The sequence below is a fragment of the Nomascus leucogenys genome, chromosome 16, assembly GCF_006542625.1.
Source record: "Nomascus leucogenys isolate Asia chromosome 16, Asia_NLE_v1, whole genome shotgun sequence".
Lineage (NCBI taxonomy): Eukaryota > Metazoa > Chordata > Mammalia > Primates > Hylobatidae > Nomascus > Nomascus leucogenys.
In genome coordinates, this window is record NC_044396.1 from 17,120,522 (window position 1) to 17,145,761 (window position 25,240).

The 25,240-nt window shown below is 31.9% G+C and overlaps 2 protein-coding genes across 4 annotated transcripts in view; one reads left to right on the forward strand and one right to left on the reverse strand.

Annotated features, from left to right (window-relative positions):
* Positions 1-22,137, forward strand: C16H8orf88 (chromosome 16 C8orf88 homolog). Of its 2 annotated transcripts, XM_030794924.1 has the most exons (5): positions 1-93; positions 1,810-1,883; positions 9,302-9,377; positions 19,078-19,184; positions 21,185-22,137. In XM_030794924.1, the coding sequence occupies exons 1-5, from the start codon at positions 21-23 to the stop codon at positions 21,206-21,208; spliced, it is 354 nt and encodes a 117-aa protein (XP_030650784.1). In that variant the 5' UTR covers positions 1-20; the 3' UTR covers positions 21,209-22,137. The 2 variants fall into 2 exon arrangements, with proteins under 2 accessions (XP_030650784.1, XP_030650782.1); XM_030794922.1 differs by lacking the exon at positions 21,185-22,137 and having other exon boundaries at positions 19,078-19,451.
* NECAB1 (N-terminal EF-hand calcium binding protein 1) overlaps positions 896-25,240 on the reverse strand; it is a 192,890-nt gene continuing 168,545 nt past the window's right edge. The window contains exon 13 of one of the 2 annotated variants that reach the window (XM_030794921.1): positions 896-1,096. In XM_030794921.1, coding sequence (XP_030650781.1) covers positions 1,092-1,096 — 5 coding nt within the window. In that variant the 3' untranslated portion in view covers positions 896-1,091. Of the gene's footprint in view, positions 1,097-20,825; positions 24,755-25,240 lie in introns of those variants that run through there. The other variant, XM_003268280.4, reaches the window with a different exon arrangement.

Sequence of the window (25,240 nt, forward strand, 5' to 3'; positions counted from 1 at the left end):
AGCTCAAGGTCTTTGTGACAATGGAAACCAAAAAATTAATTGGTAAACCGCTTCAACCAGCAAGACCTGTTCGTCATCTGACTTCTCCCCCAGGTGAGTAATAGATTGTACAGTTCTTTAAATATTAATGTATTAATGACTAGTTAGTATTTGAAAAGCTAAATAATATATAAAGTAATTGTTTCAGGTGGATATTTAAAGAAATAATTAAAACTAAGAGTTTATAAGTATTACTAAAGGAAAAAGATTCTTAATTACCTACCAATCTGTAGTCTACCAGACCAACAAAGGTAGGAAGAATAACCCTTGACTGAAAGTAACTTTTTGTGCGTGTGGTTTTTTTCATGTCTCATTTTTGTAGGCTTCTGGCTTCTGGTCAGTGATACTCCCAGTACAAATTGTGCCCTGTGATTATGGTCACTGCAGGGCAATCATGCTGGAGAAAGAATTTAACCTTTTAAAAGAATAAGTACATAATTAAATGCCAAAAAAAGATTAGCATAAATCTTAAAGGTTCTGTAGTAGTTGTGTCATACTTGTGCTCTGATAGAGGTTATGACTGTGTTTGAACTAGAACAGGTCTAATTTCGAAATATCTATTTTAAACATTCTAAAATGTTTTTCTTTTGCCCATGAAGCTATTCTTTTGGAGAAATTCCTGAAATACCTGGTATTTAACTTCTAAATTGGAATATTAGTCTTTTAATTCTGTTCATTACTTGTTGCTAGAATGGCTTCTGTGTCCACTTTAGGTGATACACATATAACTTTTTGAACTTTTTCTTAGTCTATGTATTCAGCTGAATTAAGTTACTACTTAGAAACAGGAAAATACAGATACTTTATTGAGTTTACAAATGAAGCAAAAAAGGTAGAAGTGGCACCAGTTTCTATCCTGTGTTCATTTTCCCATCATTGGATCCTTCAAGGAAGATGATAATCTCCACTTTGGTTATGTTTGCTGTCAATATGCCTGTGACTTATGTCAGATAAATGAAATTAATGGATCTTCTGGGACCATAGCTGAGTAATGCTGATTCTGTATACTTCTGGTGCAGTGGAAGCGATTGTGTAGGGTCAAGTCTCAAATTTTATCCTAAAGGAAAGAATGTAAAACAATTGCAGCAGCTCTTTTCTGTGACCAGACTTTTTCCAGCAACTCCCACCCCGCTTCATCTCTGCAGATCCAATTTTTCACTGATTTCTCTCCAAGGTTGTTACATGGAAGAATGAGAATGAGAGGGGATGCAAGGTGGGCAGGTAGCCCTGGTATCTTATTTAGTTGTACCTTCTTAAGATCCAGACAGCAGAGTAGGGAATTATTAGCCAGAAAAGTCTAGTAAATCACAAATTAATTTTGGTGTTTCTTAACATGCTTACATACTCCCTGGCCATCTCAGATCCCTAAAGGAATCACTACTATTTCTTTTAGATTCAGATTCAGATTTAATTACTTCGTGTTGTGAAACCTATGTGATACCCCAAACCTATTCTACTTGCCCTAGTACTTTCTCTAAATCTCTCAATAAGCGTACTGCTTATCAAATTGTATTGTAATCATTATTTATGAACTTGTCTTTTAAAATAGACTGTGAACTCTTATCTCTGAACTCTTTTCATGTTTGTATGCCCATCCTTTTAACACAGCATCTGACATTTCATAAGACTGGATGAATGTTGAATAAATGAACTGTCAGAACACATTTCAAAACAGTGCCAAGAATATCTTGGATACTTAAGCTTTTTAGTTGATTATATTATTTATTGGAATAATAGATACATAAAATTGTTTTCTTCCTCTCCTAACAGGAGCAGTGTTCCCTTTCAACTTTCAAAATGAATATCCATGCAACACTCAGTGCATACAAAGTGGAGTTAGCAGAGTAAGTCTTAGAAATTATAACAAAAAGAAATATTATAGATTGGAAAGTAACGTGTTAGATGGCTATTATGTGCCAGATACTATGCTTTATATACTTTATAAAAATTTATGTACATATGTTAAAGATAATGTAACACCCATTTATCTGTCACCCAGCATTAAGTCTAAACATTTTGCTATATTTGCTTTAAAAAAGTTTAAAGAAAAACAACTTCACATATAGTTACAAACTCTATATATGTGCTTCTACCATCGTATTTCCTTCCCATCCTGCCCATAGATAACTATCCTTAATTTATTTTTTCCATGAATATATTTGTACTTTTGCTATGATAAATAGAATTGTTTTATTTGTTTTATGTAAATAGGATTTTGTCATCTTTGCTTTAATATTTTATTACAAATTTTAATTTTTTGACTAAGTAAATTAGTCACAAAGTTTGAAATTCAAAATATACAAAATGACGTTTATTGAAAAGTTTCCCTCCAATCTCTGTCCCAGTCTCCTATTTTCTCTGATCAGAAGTAAGCATTGCACCAGTTTCTTATCCAGATACATTGTACCAGTTTTTTACCTAGATACTATTTCTTTCTCTCTCTGTCTTTTTGTTTTGTTTTGTTTTGTGTTTGAGATGGAGTTTCACTCTTGTTGCCCAAGCTGGAGTGCAATGGCACAATCTCGACTCACTGCAACCTCCACCTCCAGGGTTCAAGCGATTCTCCTGCTTCAGCCTCCTGAGTAGCTGGGATTATAGGCACCTGCCACGACGCCCAGCTAATTTTTTTTTTTTGTACTTTTAGTACAGATGGGGTTTCACCATATCGGCCAGGCTAGTCTTGAGCTTCCAACCTCAGGTGATCCGCCTGCCTCGGCCTCCCAAAGTATTGGGATTACAGGCGTGAGCCACTGTGGCTGGCCTCTAGATACTATTTCTTATCCAGGAATAGACTATGCATGCACAACCATAAGTATATTTGTAAATAGAATACTAGGCAACTTTACAATGAATAAAGCAGTTAAATATGAACTGATATAGAACAATCTTTTAATATATGTGACTATACCACATTTTTTTTCTATTTTCTGTTGATGGGCACTTGTTTCTATATTATAATAAATGCTATTGTGACTGCCATCTATATGTTTCATTTTTACATGTTTGAGAAGTTTTCTGTGGCATAAAATTAGAGTAGAGTTACTAAGTATTCTTAATTTCAACTTTTAGATACTGCCAAATTACTCTTCAAAGCAATTTGTATGAACAGGGGCTCTGATTTTTCTATGTCCTCACCTTGCTATTGTCAGATTTGAACATTGGGTGAGACAGTGCATGAGAAATTATATATTTAGGTTGGTTTTAATTTTTAATTTTCTATTACTTGTGAAGTAGAGCATCTTTTCGTATGTTTAGTTTGACCATTTGGATTTCCTCTTTTGTGAATTGCCAATTCATGTTATTATCCCATTTTTCCTGGATTTTATTATTTTTGATTTATATGCCTTTAAAATATGTTCTGGATTCTAATTGTTTTTCTTATGTGCATAAAAATATTTTCTTTTCCAGGAATATGGTCTGTTAGAGAGTCATTTTTTGTGTGGCATTTTTTGTTTAAAAGTTTTAAATATTAATGTAGTGATATTATCAATGTTTTTCTTTAGGATTTCACTTTTAAGAAGTCTTCCCATTTCCAAAATTAAAACATATTTTCTATATATTCTTCCAAAAGCTTTGAAGTTTTGCTTTCATATTTAGGTGTGTAGTCTACCTCAAGGTGATTTTTTGGATGGTGTAGGATAGAAATCTAGTTTTTCTCCTATAAGCAACTGGTTGTAAAGCATAATTTATTGAATAATTCATCCTTTCCACACTGATTTATAGTGGAATTTTAATTATATAATAATTTTTCATATAGATATATCTGTTCTGGGCTCTTTATTCTGTTCTAGTGATCGTTTTTCTATCTCTGTATAATCAATATCATGATGTCTTAATTACTCTGGCTTTATTATGAGTTTTCTATAAGTCATAGAAATGTTTTATTTGTTCTAGCAGCTAACAGTTCCCTAATTAAATACAACAGTAATATTCATTACTTTTTGGAACCACTGACCTTCTTTCACTTTATATGTAAAAAATTAATGTTAACATTGCAGTTTTATAGAGAAAAATCAAATTATGCATTAAATTACTTCTAAATGTACAGTTTTGTCTGCTGCTTCAATTATAGTGCAAACGCTATTAGAACCTATGTTAGAGATACTTGATATATTTTCAAACCACCTTTATTGAGGTATAATTTACATATAGTAAAGTGAACTCATTTGTTCAATGAGTTTTGAGAAATATTTATCCTATGTAATGAACCCCACAATGAAAATCTTCCATCTTCCTCCAAAATGTCCTTATATCCCCTTGCAATAATTTACCACTTACACTTAACACTAACCCCTTGCCCTCCTTCCTGCCCCATACATCCACTGATCTCTTTCTTTTAATGATAGATAAGTTAGTTTTTACTGTTCTAGAGTTTCATATAAATGAAAAATATAATGTGTATTCCTTGGTGCTGGGTTCTTTTGCTCAGCATTATGTTTATGAGATCCTTTCATGTTGTATATATCAGTAGTTGGTTTTTTTTTTTAATGTGGAATAGTGTCCTACTTTAAATATACAAGTTTGTTTATTGATCAGTTGACAAACATTGGATTGTATCTAGTTTTTGGATATTATGAATAATGCTACTATAGACTATCATGTACAAATCTTTGTGTGGAAATACAGATACTACCCAGGAGTGGAATTGATAGATCATATAGTAAGTTTGTTTAGCATTATAAGATATCATAAAATGTTGTTTTCCAAAGTGGTTGTGCCATTTTACCTTCTCATCCATAATATGAGGGAGCTCCAGATGCTTCACAGCCTTACTGACATTAGTATGGTCAATCTTTTTATTTTTAGCCATTTTAGTGTGTGAGTAGTGGTATCTCCTTGTGTTTAAATTAACATTTTCCTAATGCTTAGTGAGATTTGGCATCTTATCATGAACTTCTTTGACATCTGTGTTTTTCTTTCCCTTTTTCTTTCTTTAAAAAATTTTTTTTTGGTGGAGTGTCTGTTCATATCTTTTTGCCTGTTTCTATTATTTGGGTTGTTTGTCTTTTTATTATTGAACTGCAAAAGTTTATTGAAAAATCAGTATATCATACATGCATTAATTTATTTCAAAACTATTATGTTCTGTTGATTTATGTCTATCTTTATGTCAATATTACACTTTATAGTCTACTGTAGCTTTATGATGTCTTGAAACCAGGTTGTGAAAGGTCACTAACTTTGTTTCTAAAATTTATCTTTACAATTCTAGGTCTTTTGTATTTGCATATAAATTTTAAGTGAGCTTGTCATTTTCTACAAAACGTCTATTGGCATTTTGATTGAATTTATAGATTAATATGGAAATAATTGACATCTTATGATCTATTAACATGACATATCCCTTGATTCTTTGTATTTTCCAGCATAGGGCTTTTGAACATCATTTATAAAATTTATAAGTGTTTCAGATATTTTGATACTATTGTAAATGGTATTTTTTGTAAATTTTAAATTTTACTGATTGGTCGCTAGGGTTTAGAAAAATAATTGATTTTGTATAGTGATTTTTTTAAACTCAATTATTAGATCTAGTAACTTTTTTTGTAGAGACCACCCTTACATTCTTGTGCTTATTATGATGATAATTTTACTTTTGTTTGGACTGTAAACACACAATCATTACTAATGTTTTTTTTTCTTTCTGTGTTATCTTTTAACTTTAAAAACTAAAAGAAAGAATTTTGTTTTACTTTCATTTATTGCCTTTCCAGAACTTTTTATTTCTTTGTGTAAATCCATGGCTCTGTCTGGTATTATCTTTCTTTATAAACAACTTCCTTTAACCTGTTTTTCATTATTTCTTCATAACAAAGTATTTGAAAATTTTGGCTTAAAACAATAGCTTCTTTTTATCTTTCATGGTCTTCTGGGATGACTGGACTCAGCTGGCCCTATCTCACCTTAGTATAGTCATGTAGTTGCAGTCAGATAGCATCGAGGACAGGAATCACTTAAAGGCTTGACTGGACTGGATGATAAAAATGGCTCACTCACCTGGCTGTCAATTAATACTAGCCATTGGCTTGGAGCTCAGCTGGTACTATGAACTGGAATGAGCACCTACAAATGGCGTTTCCAAGTGGCTTGGGCTTCTTACAACACTACATGTGGGTTCCAAGACTAATGTCAAAGGGACATGAGATAGAAGTTGCCAGTCTCTTAATATCTGGGACTGGAAACTAGCACTGTGTCACTTCTGAAATGTATATTGGTAGGAACAGTCATAGATTTTGCCAAGATTTAAGTGAAGGAGATACAGAATTTACCTCGTGATGAGAAGAGTATCAAAAATTTGTGGCTAACTTTGATCTGTTTCAGAGTCATTTGGATTTCCTCTCCTCTGTGTAACCATTTCTTGCCCTTTGCCCATTCTCTTCTATAGGCTTTTTTATTTTTTAAAAAATTGTTTCCTGGGAGCTCTTTTAGGTGAAACCATTTAAGATAACGAATTGTAATTTTTTTCGTGTTTACCTTTTGTCTTTTGATATTGCCTAGAAATCTCACACTTTAACTTTTCATTCTAGGAATGGAGAGTGATATGCATTTGTCTCTTCTTATTCTCTTTCCTGATCTCAGTGGTATACATTTGTTTAAGACGAGTGACAGAGGCCGGGAACATTCTTGCTATAGAATATAAAAGGGCCAGGTGGGGTGCTCACACTTGTAGTCCTAGCACTTTGGAAGGCTGAAGTGGGAGGATCACCTGAGCCCAGGAGTATGAGACCAGCCTGGGCAATGTAGGAAGATCTTGTCTCTACAAAAACTTTTGAAAAGTAGCTGGGTATGGTGGTATATGCCTGTAGTCCTAGCTCCGCAGGAGGCTGAGTTGGGAGGATGACTTGAGCTCAGGAGTTCAAGGTTACAGTGACCTATGATCGTGGTACTGTGCGCCAGCCTGGGTGACAGAGCAAGGCACTGTCTCAAAAAAATACAAAAAGTCTAAATAGAAAATCTGGGCATGCATATTGGGGAATTGTGCCATTGCAAAGAGCACTTGATTTGAATAAAATTATAAGAAACTTGATGCTTATCCTGCTTTACTCCTCTGTTTAACCTTTTCCATTCCCTGAACTAGCCATATTTTCCTATGCTCTTCAGTACAAGGCTATTCCTTTATTCCATAAACATTAATTTTTCATTAGTTTGCCAGGCTAACTCCTGCTGATCCTTCAAGAGTCAGTATAAGCATCATCTCCTATGTAAAGCCTTTCCTGGCATTTCTAAGCCAAGTTTGATACCCTGACCCAGTCCTTTTATTGTACTTTCTGCATATCTTTATTACAGAGCTTCTCAAATTTTATTATGATTTGCTCTTTTATTTTTCTTCCTTTTAGTTTGTGAGTCTCTGAGAACAGATACTGGAATGTCATGTTCATCTTTGTGTTTCCTTACACAAAGCACAGTGCTTGTCATGTCATAGGCACTCTGTGTTTGTTAAATGAATGAGTTCAACAGATCCACTACTACCCATTTGGCACCTTTGCAAGAATTAGAAGAGGAATGAAAAATTATAGAAAAATACAAGTTTTTTTTTTTGAGTAAGATACTTTGCTGCTATCTGCTAGAAAATATACAACATTTATGTGGTGAATGGTAACCCTTTAGATGCATATACTTCACAAATTTACATAGTAGCCTTGAGTTTCAAAACCTAGCTCAGCTGTTTCTTATCTGTGTACTTTTGGCTTGGTCACCAAACTCTTCTGGTCTGATTTTCCTTACCTATAACATAGTGATCATAACACTTGCCTTATTCCTTATAGGATTATAATTAAATGAGATAACATATAGATAATCACTGTATAAAACTTTTTGTAGGTGTACTTTTTACATGCTATTATTTGAAATAATCAGTATTTTAAGTTTTTAATATGTACATCCATGACAAAGTACAATTTTACCTTCAAGTTTGATTTTAGATCTTGCATTTAAGTAGATGTTACACACTTAGTGAAATGTGCATCTGCTAAAATATCCAGAGGTAAGAAATCTTTTTTTTTTAAATTTTTAGAATACCATTTTATAGTTAATTAAATACAACAGTCTGGAAGAACTTTGGAGAACCCAAATCTTAGGCATTTTCCATTTTTTCTATCTCTACTTAAAAAGCTCTACTAAAACTTGATTTTTTTTCTGATGACATTCTTGTTTCAATAGTGTAGAATTATCTCCGTAGACTTTATTGTGTCATAGCATTAGATAATTAGTCCTACTGCCTTTAGGTGGAGTAGTTAGCATTCACAGAAATTTAAGGAATGGCTTACAACTTGTCAATACAGTGATTGATGGAGCAGAGATATTTATTTTTAAGGATCGATGTCTCCAAAGAAACCTACCTTCATGATTTACCTTAATTCAGGGATGGTTTGCAAACTGATTTTTGTCAGCACAAGAGGAGATAATCTCTCAGGGGTAGATAGTATTAACTAAGTTTGTAAAACTGATTTATAAAATCAGAACACCAATTATTTTATAATGAGAAATCTTGATGTCTTGTGTTCTGGGTTCCTCTTACTGGTACAACTGGTATATTGTTTACTTCTAGGGAGATTTATGGAAAGCTAAATTGAATCTGAGTGTGTCTTGGTGAGCATGGGATCAGAAGAAAAGGATTTGGGTAAAAATGGATTTTAAAAATATCATCAGATTAGCTTAGCCAATCTTATAATAAAGATGGTCTTGCAAGTGAGACTGGAAAAACTCTGCACTAAGGCGTCTCTCTTCAAGACATAGAGCTCTGCCAATGTTTCTGATTTTCTTTGTCTCATTGGATACATCAATTTTTCTTATTTCTCTTATTTCCAAGGCATTAGGTGAAACAGTCCATGGGCTTATAAAGTGACATCAGTCTCTACTTCAGAAATTAAAAAAGTAAATAGTATTATTGCAGAATTTTTGTGAATAAAAATGTGTTGTTTTCATCAATTAAATTTTTTTTTCTGAATGGCATTTTTGTCAAGAAAAAATACTTTTAATGGCTATGGAATTATTTATGTTTAGGACAATAAAATTCATCTTTAGTTTTATATTCCTTTTCAACAATAATTATAATAATGCCAGAAAAACTGTAGATATATGTGAACATATTTTGAAAGATGTTTTTGTTGCTCATTTTAAATAAGCAGACTTATAATGATTGCTTATTACTTAGCTCTCACTAAATGCATTTATTATTAGGAAAATATTTTGGGGTAGTTAAACTAATTATATAAAATTTTAAAACCTGAGTTAAAAAGTTTATTTTCTTCATGTTTAACAGTGTAAGATGAATGGAATGCAAGCCTTTTCTCAAGGTCTTAATGAGCAACAGCAACATCAGTCTCCAGTTAAAAAAGGTAAAATTTTATCATAATTCCCAATTTTATCATTGAATGTCTTAGCATTCATATAAAGTTAATATTACTTTATCGCTTAGATGCAAACTTAAATGAAATTTTATTATATATTTTTAGATTGATTTCTATCTATATGAATCAGGCTACCACTTTGACTGCTTTCAAGGAGAGACCAGAATACAATGGCTTAAACAAGATAGGAGTTTATTACTAGATTTTCTATATCATGTAAAATTCTGAACTGTTGTAATGATTTTGCCCTGTGAAGTTTCTATTTTCCCACTGTTCTGTTATCTTATTGCTATGCCATCCTCAACACATGGCTTCCATCTCATGGTCCCAAGATAACTGCCTCTGCTCCTGCCATCATGTTCCTGTACAGCCATTAGGAAGGAGGAAAGGGGAAAGGAAGTTTGCCTTAAGAGTATGACCCAGAAGTTGCACATAGTACTTCCACTTACATCACATCGCCAGAACTTGGTCATACTGTGCCTACTGGCAGGGTGGATTGGAAAACATAGTCTTTAGCAATACAGTTAATTCTATTACTGAAGCAAAAAGAAAGAACTGCTCTAGGGGAAAACCAATAGTCTCTCCCACACTAGCTATTTTAAAAATAAAATAAAATGATTTTAGTTTCCAAATTTTTGTCAATTAATGTATGTAGTTTAAAAATTTGAAGTATGACAAGACCATTAATTTTTTTCTTCTAATATTTATCCTCATATTTCTAAATACAATTATTTCCAAATTTCTCAATTTTTGAAAACTTTATATTGATGTTTTATCTTGGTAAAATGAGAACTTATGTCTTTCACATCAGTTCCTTCACTTCTTCACCCTTTCATCTCCCCACCACATAGGTATTTCACAAGTTTCAATTAAAGTGTTACTCACTCTTTATACTACTATGACTATGTAAAATATAACTGCTTAGCCAATAGATGCATATCTCCCTTTTCAGGCAATTTATTATTTTTTCTAAAGCGAATGTTTGCCTTATTTTTCTATGTTATCTATTGTTAACTCTTTTACTAAAATGCTCCAACAACTCTGTCACACTTGTTTATACTATTTATGCTCAAGTATATCAGTTCTTTTTTCCTTACATGGGACATTCCTTTCAGAATACTCCATTATCCTATTCCAATATGGACTAGTTGTTCTTTAGTTCTAGTGTGCAGCTATTTTTCTGGAGTGGACTTTTGCTATTATCTTGGGATATCCCTTTATAATCCTTTGGTTTCTTTTTTAAAAAATTGAAGTGGAGTTCACCCAGTCATCATTTTAACCATTTTAAAATGTACAATTAAATGGCTTTTAGTACATTCACAATGTTGTGCAACAATACTACCAATTTCAGAACATTTTTATCACCCTAGAAAGAAACCTCATACTCATTAAGCTGTTACTACTTTCTCTTCTCTCTGCTTAGGCCATGTGGTAGACACTAATATATTTCTGTCTCTTTGGATTTAGCTATCTGGTCATATCATATAAATGGAATTATATAATATGTCACTTTTTTTCAATTTATTTTTAAAATTGATATATAATAGCTGTACATATTTTATATCAATTAAAATAATTGAGGGCACATGATATTTTCATAACTATGTACAATGTGTAATGATCAAATAAGGGTAATTGAGACATCCATCACATTTACCTTTCTCTTGTGAACAACATGTGACCTTTTGTGTCTGGCTTCTATCACTTTCCATAAGGTTTTCAAGGTTCATCACGTTTTAGCACTATTAGTAGTTTATTCCTTTTTATGACTAAATAATATTCCATTGTGTGGATTATGCCACATTTTGTTATCCATTTCTCAACTGATGCACATTTGAGTTGTTTTCAGTTTTTGGCTATTGTGAATAATATTGCTGAGGACATTTGCGTACAAGTTTTTGTTTCAACACTTGTTTTCATTTCTCTCAGGCATATACCTAGGAGCCGACTTGCTGGATCATTGGTAGTTCTGTGTTTAACATTTTAAGGAACTGCCAAATTGTTTTTCACAGCAGTTCTACCATTTTACATTCTTAGTTGCAAGGTACTAGGGTTTCCAACCTCTCAATATTCTTGCTATTATTATCTCTTTTTATTATAAGCAATCCTAGTGGGTGATAAGTGGTATCTCATTGTGGTTTTGATCTGCATTTTCTTATGATTATGATACTGTTTTTTCGTGTGCTTGTTGGCTATTTCTATTTCTTTTTTGGATAAATGCTTTATTCAAGTTGTTTAACAATGTTTTAACTGGGTTGTTTGTTATTGAGTTGTTTTGTTATTGAGTTGCAAGACTTCTGGATATTAGACTCTTATCTATTATTCTCCTTCCTGCCACCGTTCTCCTTCCAGTGTGCATATATATATATATATATATATAATGTTGTCTTTTCATTCTCTACTGGAGCTTGTGTTATTCTCTTGATAGCGTGTTTTAATGCACAAATTTTTTAGCTTTGATGAATTTTAACTATTTTTCCTTTTGTTTCTCATGTTTTTGGTGTCATATCTAACAAATCATTGCCAACTCTAAGGTCATTAAGATTTACCACTGTTTCCTTCTAAGAGTTTTATAGTTTTAGCTCTTGCATTTAGGTCTTTGATCTATTTTGAGTTAATTTTTATATATGATGGGAAATAAAAGTCCAACTTCATTGTTTGTCATGTGGGTGTCCACTTATCCCATCATAATTTGTAAAACAGGCTATTCTTTTTTCATTGAATGGACTTGGCACCTTTGTTGAAAATCAGTTGACTATAGGTGTATGTGTTTAATGTGTTTATTCCTGGACTCTTAATTCTGTTCTCTTGTTTTATATGCCTGCCCTTATGTCAGTACCACACTTTTTTGATTACTATAACTTTGTAGTAACTGTTAAAATTGGGAAGTGTAAGTCTTCCAACTTTGTTCTTTTTCCAAATTGTTTTGGCTATTTAGGGGTCTTTGCAATTCCACTTGATATTTTAAGATCAATGTTTCCATTTCTGCAAAAGAGACCGTTAGAAATTTGATAGGGATGGCATTGAATTTATAGATCACTTCGAGAGGAATATTGCCAACTTAACAATATTAAATCTGACAATCCATAAATATAAGAAATCTTCTCATTTAGGTATTCTTTAACTTCTTTTAGCAATATTTTACAGTTTTCAGTGTACAAGTCATGTACCTCCTTGCTTAAATTTATTCCTAAGTACTGTATTATTTTTGATGCTATTGTAAATGGAATCTTTTTATTATTCATTGATTATATATAAAATAAATTTATTTCATGGGGGACATTACTATGAATTTATGAAAATGAAAAATATTATGAGAATATTATGAACAGTTAGTTGTATGCCAAAAACTAGATAACCTAGATAAAATAAAAAAATTATTAGGAACACAGAATTTACCAAAACTAACTCAAGAAGAAATAGAAAATCTGAACAAACCTATAGCAAGTAAGAAGATTGAATCAGTAATTAAAAACCTCCCAACAAAGAAAAGTTCAGGACTAGATTGCTTCTCACCAGTAAATTATACTAAACATTTAAAGAACAATTAACACTAATCCTCAAACTATTCCCCAAAAAATGAAGAGGGGTAACACTTCCAGTGAGGCCAGTATTATTCTGATACCCAAAGCCAAAGACATCAGAAGAAAAGAAAACTATAGCCAATATCCCTTCAAATATAGATACAAAAATTCTCAATAAAATACTAACAACTTTTTATTATCAACATAGTAAAAAGATTATATACCATGTCCAAGTGGGATTAATCTCAAGAATGCAAGGGTGAGTCAACATATCAAAATCAGTAATAATACACCACATTAACAGGATTCAGGGGAAAACACATGATCATCTCAATTGAAGAAAAAGCATTTGACAAAGCACAACACGCCATCAAGAACAAGATAAGGGTGCCCACTTTCACTGTTTTTATTCAATGTTGTGTTGAAAGTTCTAGCCATGGCAATTAGGCAAGAAAAATAATAAATGGTATTTAAATTGGGAAAGACGAAGTAAAAGCATCTCTATTCACAGAGAACACAGTCCTATACAGATGTTCCCCAATTAGGATGGTTTGACCTATGAGTTTTTGATTTTATGCTAGTTCAAAAACAATATCTGTTCAGTGGAAACTGTACTTTTATTATGATGCTGGGCAGCATCAGCAAGATGCCACTCCTAGTCAGCCATGCATTTTCATCTTTTGCTATTTTTAACTTATAATAGGTTTATTAGGATATAACTCCATTGTAAGTTGAGAAGCATCTGTATATATAGAAGATCCTAGGGAATTCACATAAACTATTAGAGCTAATAAAAAAAATTCAACAAAGTTGCAGGATGCAAGACCGTTGTTGTTTATGATTTTAGTAATTTGAGTCATTTTTTCCTAATCAGTCTTGGTAAAGGTTTGTTAGTTTTTATCTTTTCAAATAACCAACTTTTGACTTTGCTGATTTTCTCTGTTGTTTTTATATTCTCAATTTCATTTCTCTTCACTCTGATCTTTATTATTTACTTCATTTTTTCTAGTATTTGATTTAGTTTGCTCTTTTCTCCTAATTCCTTCATGTGTAATGTTAGATATTGAATTATTTCTTCTTTTTTAATATAGACATTTATAGCTATAAACTATGATCTGAACACTGTTTTTGCTGCATCTCATAAATGTTGATACGTTGTGACTTTGTTTTCATTTGTCATGTATTTTCTAAGTCCCCTGTTGTTTATTCTTTGATGCATTGGCTATATAAGAGTGTGTTTTAATTTACACATATTTGTGAATTTTCCAGTTTACTTCTGGTTTTGATTTCTAGTTTTATTTCAATGTGGTCATATGGCATACTTTGTATGATTTGAATCTTTCTTAAATTTATTGAGACTCTTTTGTGGCCTAACATATGAGTTCATCCTGGAGAATGTTCCATGTGTGTGGAACATGCGTGCTGTGGTTCCATGTGTGCTTCAGAAGAATGTATATTCTGCTGTTGTTGGGTAAAGTGTTGTATATATGTAATTAGGTTAGTTGGGTTGTAGTGTTCATATTCTGCTTCCTTGTTGATCTTCTGTTAAGTTTTCCTATCCAATATTGAGAATGGGATATTATAGTCTCCAGTTATTAATGTCAAAATGTCCATTTCTGTGCTTAATTCTGTGTTTTTCTTTCTGTTGTTGGGTATATATGTGCTTATAATTCTTATATCTTCTTGATGAATTGATGTTTTATCATGGTATAAATGTCCATTGTCTCTTATAACAATTTTTGTCTTAATGTCTATTTTTGTCTAATGTTAGTATACTCACTTCAGCTCTCTTTTGGTTACTGCTTGAATTGAATATCTTTTACAGTCTTTCAGTTTCAACTTATTTTTGTCATTGGATCCAAAATGAGTCACTTGTTGACAGAATATACTTAGATGATTTTTAAAAATTCATTCTACCAATCTCTGCCTTTTATAATAATTGAAAAGTTTAGTACATTTGCATTTAATGTAATTAACTGATAAAAAAGGACTTAATCCTCCCACTTTGCTATTTATCTTCTATATGTCTTTTTTTGTTACTTAATTCCTCCATTACTGTTTTTTGTGTTTAACAGATATTTTTAGTGTACTATTTTTGTTTCCTTTTAGTTTGCTTTACTATATTTTATGTTCCTAGTTGCTGTGTTGGGTATTAATTTAATATATAACAAACTAGTTTGAATTAATATCAACTTAGTTCCAATGTTATATAAAACATTGCTCCTATATATATCTCTAAAGTCACCTTTATGTTGTTGTTGTCATAAATTACATCTTTACACATTCTGTAATCTATCAACCTAGATTTATAATTATGCATTTTTATGCACTTGTCTTTTAATCATATGGGAGAAAAATGATGAATTTCATACTGAAAATTTATTGATGCTTTTATATTTACCCGTGCAGTTACATTTACTGGTGTTCTTTATTTCCTCATGTGGATTTTAGTTGTGTACTATCCTTTAAGTCTGAAGGATTCCCTTTAGCATTTCTTGTAAGACAAGTTTACAAGCAGTAAACTCTGTCAGTATTTGGTTATCTGTGAATGTCTCCATTTCTGCTTCATTTTTGAAGGAGCTTTTGTCAGATATAGATTTTTTGATTGACACGTTTTTGATTTCAGCACTTTAAATAGTCATCACATGACTTCTGACCTCCATAGTTTCTGATGAGAAATCAGCTGTTTATCTGACAGAGAATCCCTTGTAAGTGATGAATTGCTGCTGTCTTTCTGACCTCAAGATTTTCATTGACTTTGACAGATTGATTATGATGTATCTATGTGTGAAGAATCTCTTTTAGTATACAGATAGGTGCTCCTTAATTTATGGTGGGATTACTTCCCAATAAACCCATCATAAGTTGAAAATATAATATGTTGGTATGAGAGTCTTTGGCCCAGAGAGTCTTTGGTCAGAGAATCACCAGTGCTTAAAGTCTGAAACCTTTAATTGCTTTCACATCATCATAAAGTCAAACAATTGTAAGTCAAACGATCATAAGTTGGGGGTTGTCTGCATTCTATTTGTAGTTTGTTGAACTTCTTAGATGTATAGATTCTTTTTTTGTTGTTAAATTTTGGAAATTTTATTCCATGATTTCTTCAAATATCATTTCTTCCCCTTCTTCTCTCTCTTCTCCTGGGACTCCCATTATGTATTTGTTGGTATGCTTGATGGTAATCCATAAGTGTCTTAGGCTCTGTTCATTTTCTTTATTCTTTTTTCTTTCTGCTCCTCAGACTGAATAATGTTAATTGAATTACTTTTAAATTTGCTAATTCTTTCTTCTGCCTGCTCAAATCTGCTGTTGAAACCCTCTCGTGAATTTGTCATTTCCGTTATTGTACTTCTCAATAATTTCTATCTGGCTGCCTCTTATAAGTTCCATCTCTTTATTGATGTTCTCTATTTAATGAGACACTCTTCTCGTAATTTTCTTTAGCTCTTTGAGCATATTTAAAATAGTTTATTGAAAGCCTTTCTCAAGTAAATTCAGTGTCTTGGCTTCCTTACTGAAAATTTCTATTTCTTTTTTTCCAGTGAATGAGCCCATACTTTCTTCATTCTTTGCATGATTTATAATTTTTGTTGTGGTAGTTGAGAACTGGACATTTTGAGTGTTATAAATGTGGCTGCTCTGGAAATCAGATTTTCTTCCTTCCCTTGGGTTTGTTGTTGCTCTTTGTTGTAGTAGTTGTTGTTAGCTTAGTGACTTTTCCAAACTAATATTGTAAAATCCATATTGATTGTCATGCATGACCACGGAAGTCTCTGTTCTGTTATCTTAGTGGTCAGCTAGTGATTTGACATAATTGCCTTCAATGGCTAGAACCATACCAAACCGAAAAACAAAGAAGCCCCTCTTTCAGCCTTTGCATAAGGCCTCTATGTATTTTGAGGTATTACCTCAATTCTGCCTTCACCTTCATTTCCTGCTTGGTAGGAATCTGAAAGTCAGCCAGGAGTGAGTGCTTAGGATCTTCTCAAGTTTTTCTGTGAACATGAGTCTAGCTTTGACATGCATGTGGGCTTCTAGAAAGAATATTTGGGATTCTTTCAGTGCCCTTCTTCCTCAAAGCATCTTGTTTTTTCAGTTTTTCCTCCGAAACTTTTTGGTATACCTAATGTTTGCTCCAATTGTTATCCCTTGTCTCAGGTGGAAGCAACTGATACATTTTCCTGTAAATGTTTGGACAAATGGATTTTGGGCAGCAGCTTTAATGCTAGGAGAATTCTTAGTTAGGTGTGAAGTACAGGCAAGCTTCTCAAGATGGTTCCTCAGGGAACTACCAGAAAGGTCAAAACAAATAATCATAATTTTTTGAGAATAAAGTCTGTACTACTCCCTCCAGTTCTGGGAACCTATGAAAGTAATGAGGGCTGTTGTCTTCAAGGCCATGGCCTACCTGGGGGATGGTCCCAGGTAAGTTAAATGCCACAAAATTTTTCCCAAATTTAGCTATTTTTTTTTTTTTTTTCACTAAGTATTCCCTTGGTTTTTACAGGCTTTGGGTTAGAGTCCAGAGTTCTGAGAAGGTTGATTCTGACAGTTTTTATGAGCTTACTTCTTGTTTTTGTGGAGTGAAAGACTTTTAGAGTTCTCTGCTTGGCTATTTTCCCTGACTTCACTTACCTCCATTTCTTGAGTTTTATGTTTTCTTGTTTATTGATTTATGTCCTCATTTTGCTCAAGTACATTCTCCAGGAGTTTCGTGAAAAAAGGGTACTGGGTTGGTGAATTCTTTGAGTTTGCATATTTGAAAGTATCTTTATTCTGTTCTCACACTTGATTGATGGTTTGGCTACATAGAATGTTCCAGATTAAGGATGAACCTCAAAAATGTTAAATGAAAGAAGCCAGACCCAAAATTTCTGGTAAGTTAATTTTTCCTCGATGTATTTCAGAACTGTGTATTAGGAACAACACAGTGATGATTGTTACCTGTTAGTTGATGGGACGTAAGGATAGTAATTCAACCCTTCTTATTCCTAGTCTTTGCATGTATATCTTTTTATATCCATTTACTTTCAACTTATATGCCTTTATATTTAATATGTGTCTCTTGCAGACAGCATATAATAGGGTCTTCTTATTTTTTAAATCCACTCTGTCAATTTGTAGTCTTTAATGTAATGTTTAGGGGGTCAGTAAATTATGGCTTACAGACCAATTCCTGTTTTTATAAATAAAAATGTATTGAAACATAGCCACACCCTTCATCTATATATTATCTGTGGCTGCTTTTGCTTTTAATAGTAATACATATTTCTTAAAATAAAACTTAGAGAAAAAAAGGATTCTGTTACACTTACCCACCTATTTACCATCTCTTTTGCTCTTTATTTCTGAACAGTAAAGTTTCCATCTAGTATAATTCCCTTCAGCCTGTAGAACTTCCTTTAGCATTTCTTGAAGATCACATCTGCTAGTGATGAATTTTTTCAGTTTTACTTTATCTGAAAATGTCTTTCCTTCACATGCATTTCTGAGGGTTTTTTTTCCCCCCACTGGACATGAAATTCTGGGTTACTGTTCTTTTCTTTTAGCACATTAAAAATATTATTCCATTGTCTTCTGGGACAGCATATAATCTGTCTTGGTGATCGTTTCTGGTAATCATTTCTGATTTGAAATCTGAAGATATTTGAATCATTGTTCTCCTTGAAGATAGGGGCCCTATCTTGGGTCCTATTCATTATTACCTAGCACAGTTCCTGATACATAGTAAGATGTACAATAAACGTTTCTTGAATTTATTTTTATTGTGTTAAGTTTTTAGTATTGATTGAGACTTGATAGGCTCACTAAAGTAACATTTTGGCAGGATCTGAATTGCCCAAAAGTTATTACTGTGGATATATTTTATACAACATCATTTTACTAGACCTGAATAACCAGATGAAAAAAGCCATGCATTTCCCATTTTCCTAATTATATTTCTTTCATTTTTCCTTGGTTACTTGGTTTTCTTTCTATGTAAAAGGAGAATTGGAGGCAGTAGATGCTTTTCAAAGCCTTTTTTCTCCTTCTCTTTTACATAGACACACGACTCATCATTTTATATAATGAATAGAGAACATCCAGAAAGAAATGAACCAAAAAGTGATCTAGACAGCTCTACATTTCATAACATTACATTTGATGTTTAATATCTACAGAGAGAATTAAATACAGCAGAGATTTCCTGTTGAAGCTCTCAAGTGTTTCCATCTGCAGAAAAAAACCAGACTTTCTGCCCGATCATCCCATTGTACTGCAAAAACCAGTAAGTAGTTTTCTAAGTTTGTATTGTAATATGATATTACAAAATATTTTTCTTTAACATTTTCATCAGACTCTACCTCTAGATTTTTAACCTTCCTTATTATAAGATATAAGTAATTCAGAAAACTACAAAAATCTAAAGATATAATATAACCAATTATTATAAAGTAACTCTGTCCAAAAAGTAGAATGGAATAGCTGTATTTTGTTTAAGAAATTTTTTTTTTTTTTTTTTTTTTTTTTTTTGAGACGGAGTCTCGCTCTGTCGCCCAGGCTGGAGTGCAGTGGCGCAATCTCGGCTCACTGCAAGCTCTGCCTCCCGGGTTCACGCCATTCTCCTGCCTCAGCTTCCGGAGTAGCTGGGACTACAGGCGCCCGCCACCGCGCCCGGCTAATTTTTTGTATTTTTAGTAGAGACGGGGTTTCACCGTGGTCTCAATCTCCTGACCTTGTGATCCACCCGCCTCGGCCTCCCAAAGTGCTGGGATTACAGGCTTGAGCCACCGCGCCCGGCCTTTAAGAAATATTTTTAATTGAAAGGTCATGAAAATATTATCTCATACTCTAAAAGTTTTATTTTTTCAATTAAATTATGTTGTCCACCTGGAATTAATTTTACTCTATGATGTGAGGTGGGCATCAAGTTTTACCTGTTTCTACACAGATATCCAGTCATTTTAAAAATATTTATTGAAAGGGGACTTCTCTGACATCTTTGTGGCAATATATGCATGGTCTGTTAATGGGCTATCCATTCTGTTCAATTAGTCTTTTTATACATTATAACAAATCATCTCATGTATTTTTCTTTAACATGTCTTTGCTATTCTTAGCCCTTTATATTTCTGTGTTACCTTATCAAATTCCATCTAAATAAATACACATAATAAATACATACATGCATCTCTTAGGATATTCATTGGAAAGGACATGGATTTTGTCATCAGACATGGCTTCAAATTGTAGCTGCATTCTATGTACTGGTAGTTCGAACTTGGACAAGTCACTTAACCTCACTGAACCTTAGTTTTGCAATTGCTGATAAGGATGGTAATCTCTGGCTGTCAGGATTAATAAAACAATGCATGAGATTACTGAGTATGATACCTTTCTCTCATTATGCTCTTAGTAAATGATTCCCATTCTTTGTGGTCTCTACTTACATTTGACTGGAATTTAACTTCCTATTAGAGTTTTCGTAAATACCTTTATATAGGTAAAGGCAGCTAGGACTCTTCTGAAATGAGATTCAGAATATAGGTATACTGAGAACAGTTCGAATGGGAGATATACACTACTACCTCCTATGTCCATTTTTGGTATTCTAATTCTTTGGAATTCATAGTATTTTTTTCCTCAAATTAGAATTTTTAATTATGTTGTTCATAGTTTATGTTAATATTTCTTAAACTCGCTAACTTTAGATCTCTAGCCAATTCTTTTTAAAGTTAATTAAAGCAGGGATTAAAATTTTTTATAGTACTTCTCATACATGAATATTAAATAAGAAAAAATGTACTTGATATTTCAACTTTCCCACCGGTTCAAAGACCTTTGGGATATGTAATCCATGGTCTGTAAGAATAAATGTAAAATTCAGTGCTATATAAACTATAGTCACTTTTTCATTTGTAGACTTTCTATCTTTAATAACATTTTATTGTGTAAATAAAAGCTTGACATACACTTTTTAAAACAAACTTGTACATTAGAATTCATTTTACTTTTGATTTACACATTAATACATATTTTAAAGCTAGGTGCCACAGAAACAGAACAGGTTTGGAATACAGTTTAATATATTTTAAAATGAATTACACATATTTTAAAAACATGAGCCATTTTGTTATTTGACAGTTCTAGTTACTTTTATAGTTTCTATGGTAACATGCATTTAAATCTGTAAACACCTGGTACGTTCACAGTATTTGGTTTGATAAACTAATTAGTAAAAATTGTATTCAATCAATTGATAAATTAACTTTTTCTTTTATATTACAGGAAAACAACCAAAGTTTTAAGTAGCATTTTAAGAACAGATGAATTTGAAGATAAAGAATTATTCATTTTACAGTTTGGACATCTGCAAATGAGGTGGATCTAGCAACAATAACTGTAATGGACTGTGACAATTCAATTTATTCTTAATTTTAATGGTTGGCTATTTGACTTCTCTAAAAATGAAAAAGAGCTATTTTAAACTATAAATAATTTTCCAATCAGTTTCAGCTTTGCAGGAGGTTTCCTGCATAAATTGGGAAGTAACACTGGAAAGTAGGAATTTGGTTAGTGAAGTGGGAAGACTGTATATTTATAATTTGCATACTACTTGCAATTTTTTGTTTTTCATCACTTGTAATAATGGAATGGAAATGTAAGCTGTAAAGACTCTCAAATATAAAATATTTGCTACAGTGTATATATGGTACATAATTTCTTGTTGCTGTTAAAGTTGCTTTTGTTGTTCTGCTTCCCACTGATTTCATACCAGCTCATGAATGGATCATTACAGTCTCTCCAGAGGCTTAGAATGATTCAGAATATTCAATGCATAGTTCTCAATAAACAGGAGGGAGAATTTTTAATGGGTATTTCTTTTCAGATATATGATTGGTCTCTAGGTTTTTGATAATAATATGGTCTTAAATTCATAATTACTAGCAGAGATTGATAATTTGGAAACAATGGTAGTGAATGAAACTGAAGTTGAAAAACAGCTGCTACTTATGTCACTAATCAGACCATATGAATAGCAGAAATTGAGCAATTTAAAAGTAAAACTGATATTTTTATTTCCAAAAGAATTTAGACATTTGAAAATAATTGACATACATTAAGTTTTAATTCTATAATTTCTTATATATGGATGAAGAATTTTTGGGTTTAAGCTTTTAATTCCTAGAAATTTTATACATTAAATCTCCTGCAATTTGTCACTCTGGATGTTACTGTTTTTTTTTTAAAAAAAAAAAAAAGGGTTTCTTCCAGAAAAATCTGCTGATATATAGGTAAGTGTAAACTCTCCCTAATTCTATTTCTCAGATCCCTAGGTCTATTGGCAAAAAGTTTGTTTCACTGAATTTTGAACTCCTAAACCAGTACGTTTTTTTTCACTGTTTTTTGAGCTTGTTTCCCAGATTCAAGCTTGTATTCCATGTTACGTTTCCCATCTTCGTCTTTTAGTGACCTCTTTTTTTAATTTTTTTTATTTTTTTAATTTTTTTAGTTTTACTACTTTGTTCTTTAGGAAAATGGGTTTTTAAATAGAAAAAAATATTCGTTAACTATAAACTTATTGTTTACTTTAAAATGAGATATTTATACTTAGGTCCCAGTTTTTTCTTTTTTTTCTTTTCTTTTTTTTTTTTTTTTTTTGGCCCTACTAGTTTCCTTTTCTACTATAGGTTCCAGTATATACGTGTATGTGAATACACACTCACACACATTCACATAGATACAACTCTCACAAACATACACAAAAATACATGTATAATTTGTATAAGAGCTGGGGTCAGAATGACCATATAATTATATTGGTTTGCTTTACTATTTGCCCATTCTCAAGTCATTCTAATTCTTGTTTCAGAATATGATAGAGCTTATTCCAATTTGGAATCTGCAGACCCCTTCCACTTAGTACTGTTACTGAAAACAGAACCCTTTTAACAAGTAATACTACCATGCTACTTTGGAAACTGCCTAGTACCCAAAAGATTTGATATGCTTTTTGAATTGGATACTTAAATGGACCAACCAAAGTAATGTTTTGATTGGCTATAATTTGTATTTTTGAAACTATTTACAACAAACATTCTCAAGAAGAGTTTGTATGTCAAAAGTCATTTAGGTTTTAAAGTCTTTTGATCTTTTCTTACTATATACAATCAGTCTGCAGAGACTGTTTTGTTATGTGTCTATTTGCCTTTGTACATATATATAGCTTGTTTGAATAATCATTGTATATCTCCATTAGTGTTGTTCTTTGCTTTGTATATAAATTAAAAGAGTTGACCCAGGTGTTGTTACACAGTGTCTGTCATCCTTAGAGTTGACCAGAGGCACACAAATACACACACACACACACACACACACACACACACGTGTATATGTATAATATATCAAATTTTACTACTTATTTCTAATAGAACTATGAAAGGATTTTAAAATTTTATTTATACTGAATGAGAACTGAGAGTATACAAAGGTATTGGTAAAAGTTGCTGTTTCATGAATTAGTTTGAGAAAGTATTTTAGGTCAAATTTATATTTAAGAAATAAAATTTTATTAGTTCAATCTTCCTTTTTTCCTGAGTTTTTCAAAGGGGGAAAAACAAGAAAATTTTACCTTATATTTTTCCCCAAAGACTTATAGTTTCAAAGCAATTTATACTAGAAAATAACATGGCTATACATTTTTATATGTATTGTATTTTCGTTAGCAGGGTTTATAACCAGAACAGATTTTTATTATTAAAAATATTTAATTTCTGAGTTTGTTGAGCAGAGTATAGATAGTATACTCTCTACAGATAGTTCTATAGGTGGATAGTTTTAGTCATTCTAGTGTTGAAATTGGAAAACAGATGTCTTCTGTCTAATACTTTCCCTACTATTTTATGACTTCCCTAAGGTTTTGTGCTTGTTTTATATTTCTTATTTATTCATTTGGGTTAAAATTTTATTTTTCAAGTATTTTGAAATAATTATTTACATGCAAATATATATTTTTCATAAGAAAAGTTAGCTGTCTGTATCGCATACCAAAACTATATGGCATAAAACTTGAACCACATTTTTCCAGAGCAATAGTCTCTTCTTTCTTGATGTATTTAACTTACCTAACAAGGAATTATGATGCTAATAAATGACATAATGTTGCTGTATTACCAAATGGTACTCCAACTTATCACAAGATTGTTCACTTTTGAAAAACCAGTTTATAACCTGATACATGGATAGAGATTCTATAGGTTACAGCCAAGGTTGTTTGATACCTATATACTAACTTTTTAACTAATGCAAAGATAGTAGTCATAGGGCTGTGAATTGGCTTGGGGATGGAGTAGACATTGTTGAAGAATAAACTTCACTCACAGACAATCTGTTACTTAAAAATCACAAAACGCTGATTTAACCCTTTACAGTATACGACAGTTTACAAAATCTGCCCTATGAAGTAATACTCTAAAAGTTTCCACTTTATTTTTTCTTTATCATAACAAATTCATTTTCACAATATTATTCCTTTATGCATATGCTTATTTCCACATATTAGGATTTTGTCACTAAAAGGTTTTAGGTGAATTACAATGTAGCAAAGCATTTAGCATTAAATATTGAGAATATTAGTGAACTTTGAAAATTGAGCTAAAATTCACATGAATGATAAAGTTACAGAATAAGTTTTGAAAGAGTGCACTTAGTAAATATACCAAACAAAAATATACAGTAGATTAACAACCACAGATAATTTTCTAATTGACATTTTAGATAAGAACACCTGTTTTGCACTTGGAACCATAAAGAAAATGTCTAGGAACATCTAGTTGTTGTTCAGGATCCACCATGAAGCTGAAAAGAGAAAAACATTTTCTAAAATAATGAAAATAACTTATAGGGCAAAGAACATTCAAGGTGCAAATTATTTCTAAAGAGACCATTCCCCTTACCTTTAGTCTGTATAATAACTTATCTTTCTAGTCACCATTTCCTGACTATCTGAGGCAAGATTGAACTCTTCCTATGCGCTTGTTATTTGTACCATATCTTTTGGCACTTTGTTGCAGTCTAAAATTTTTTGTTCTATGTGAATAGAACTTGTTTTGGCAACAAGATTATAAATGCCCTGAAGACAGAATCATGCTATTGTTCTTATTAGAATCTACCCAACACTGGCAGTAGTTAGTAGTTTTATTTATATATATATATATATATATATATGGTATTTATATACCCAATATTTATGAAATCCTACATGTAGAAATACCATATACTTATACATATGCATATACATATAATATATACATATATACATAAAATACGTATGCATATGTATAC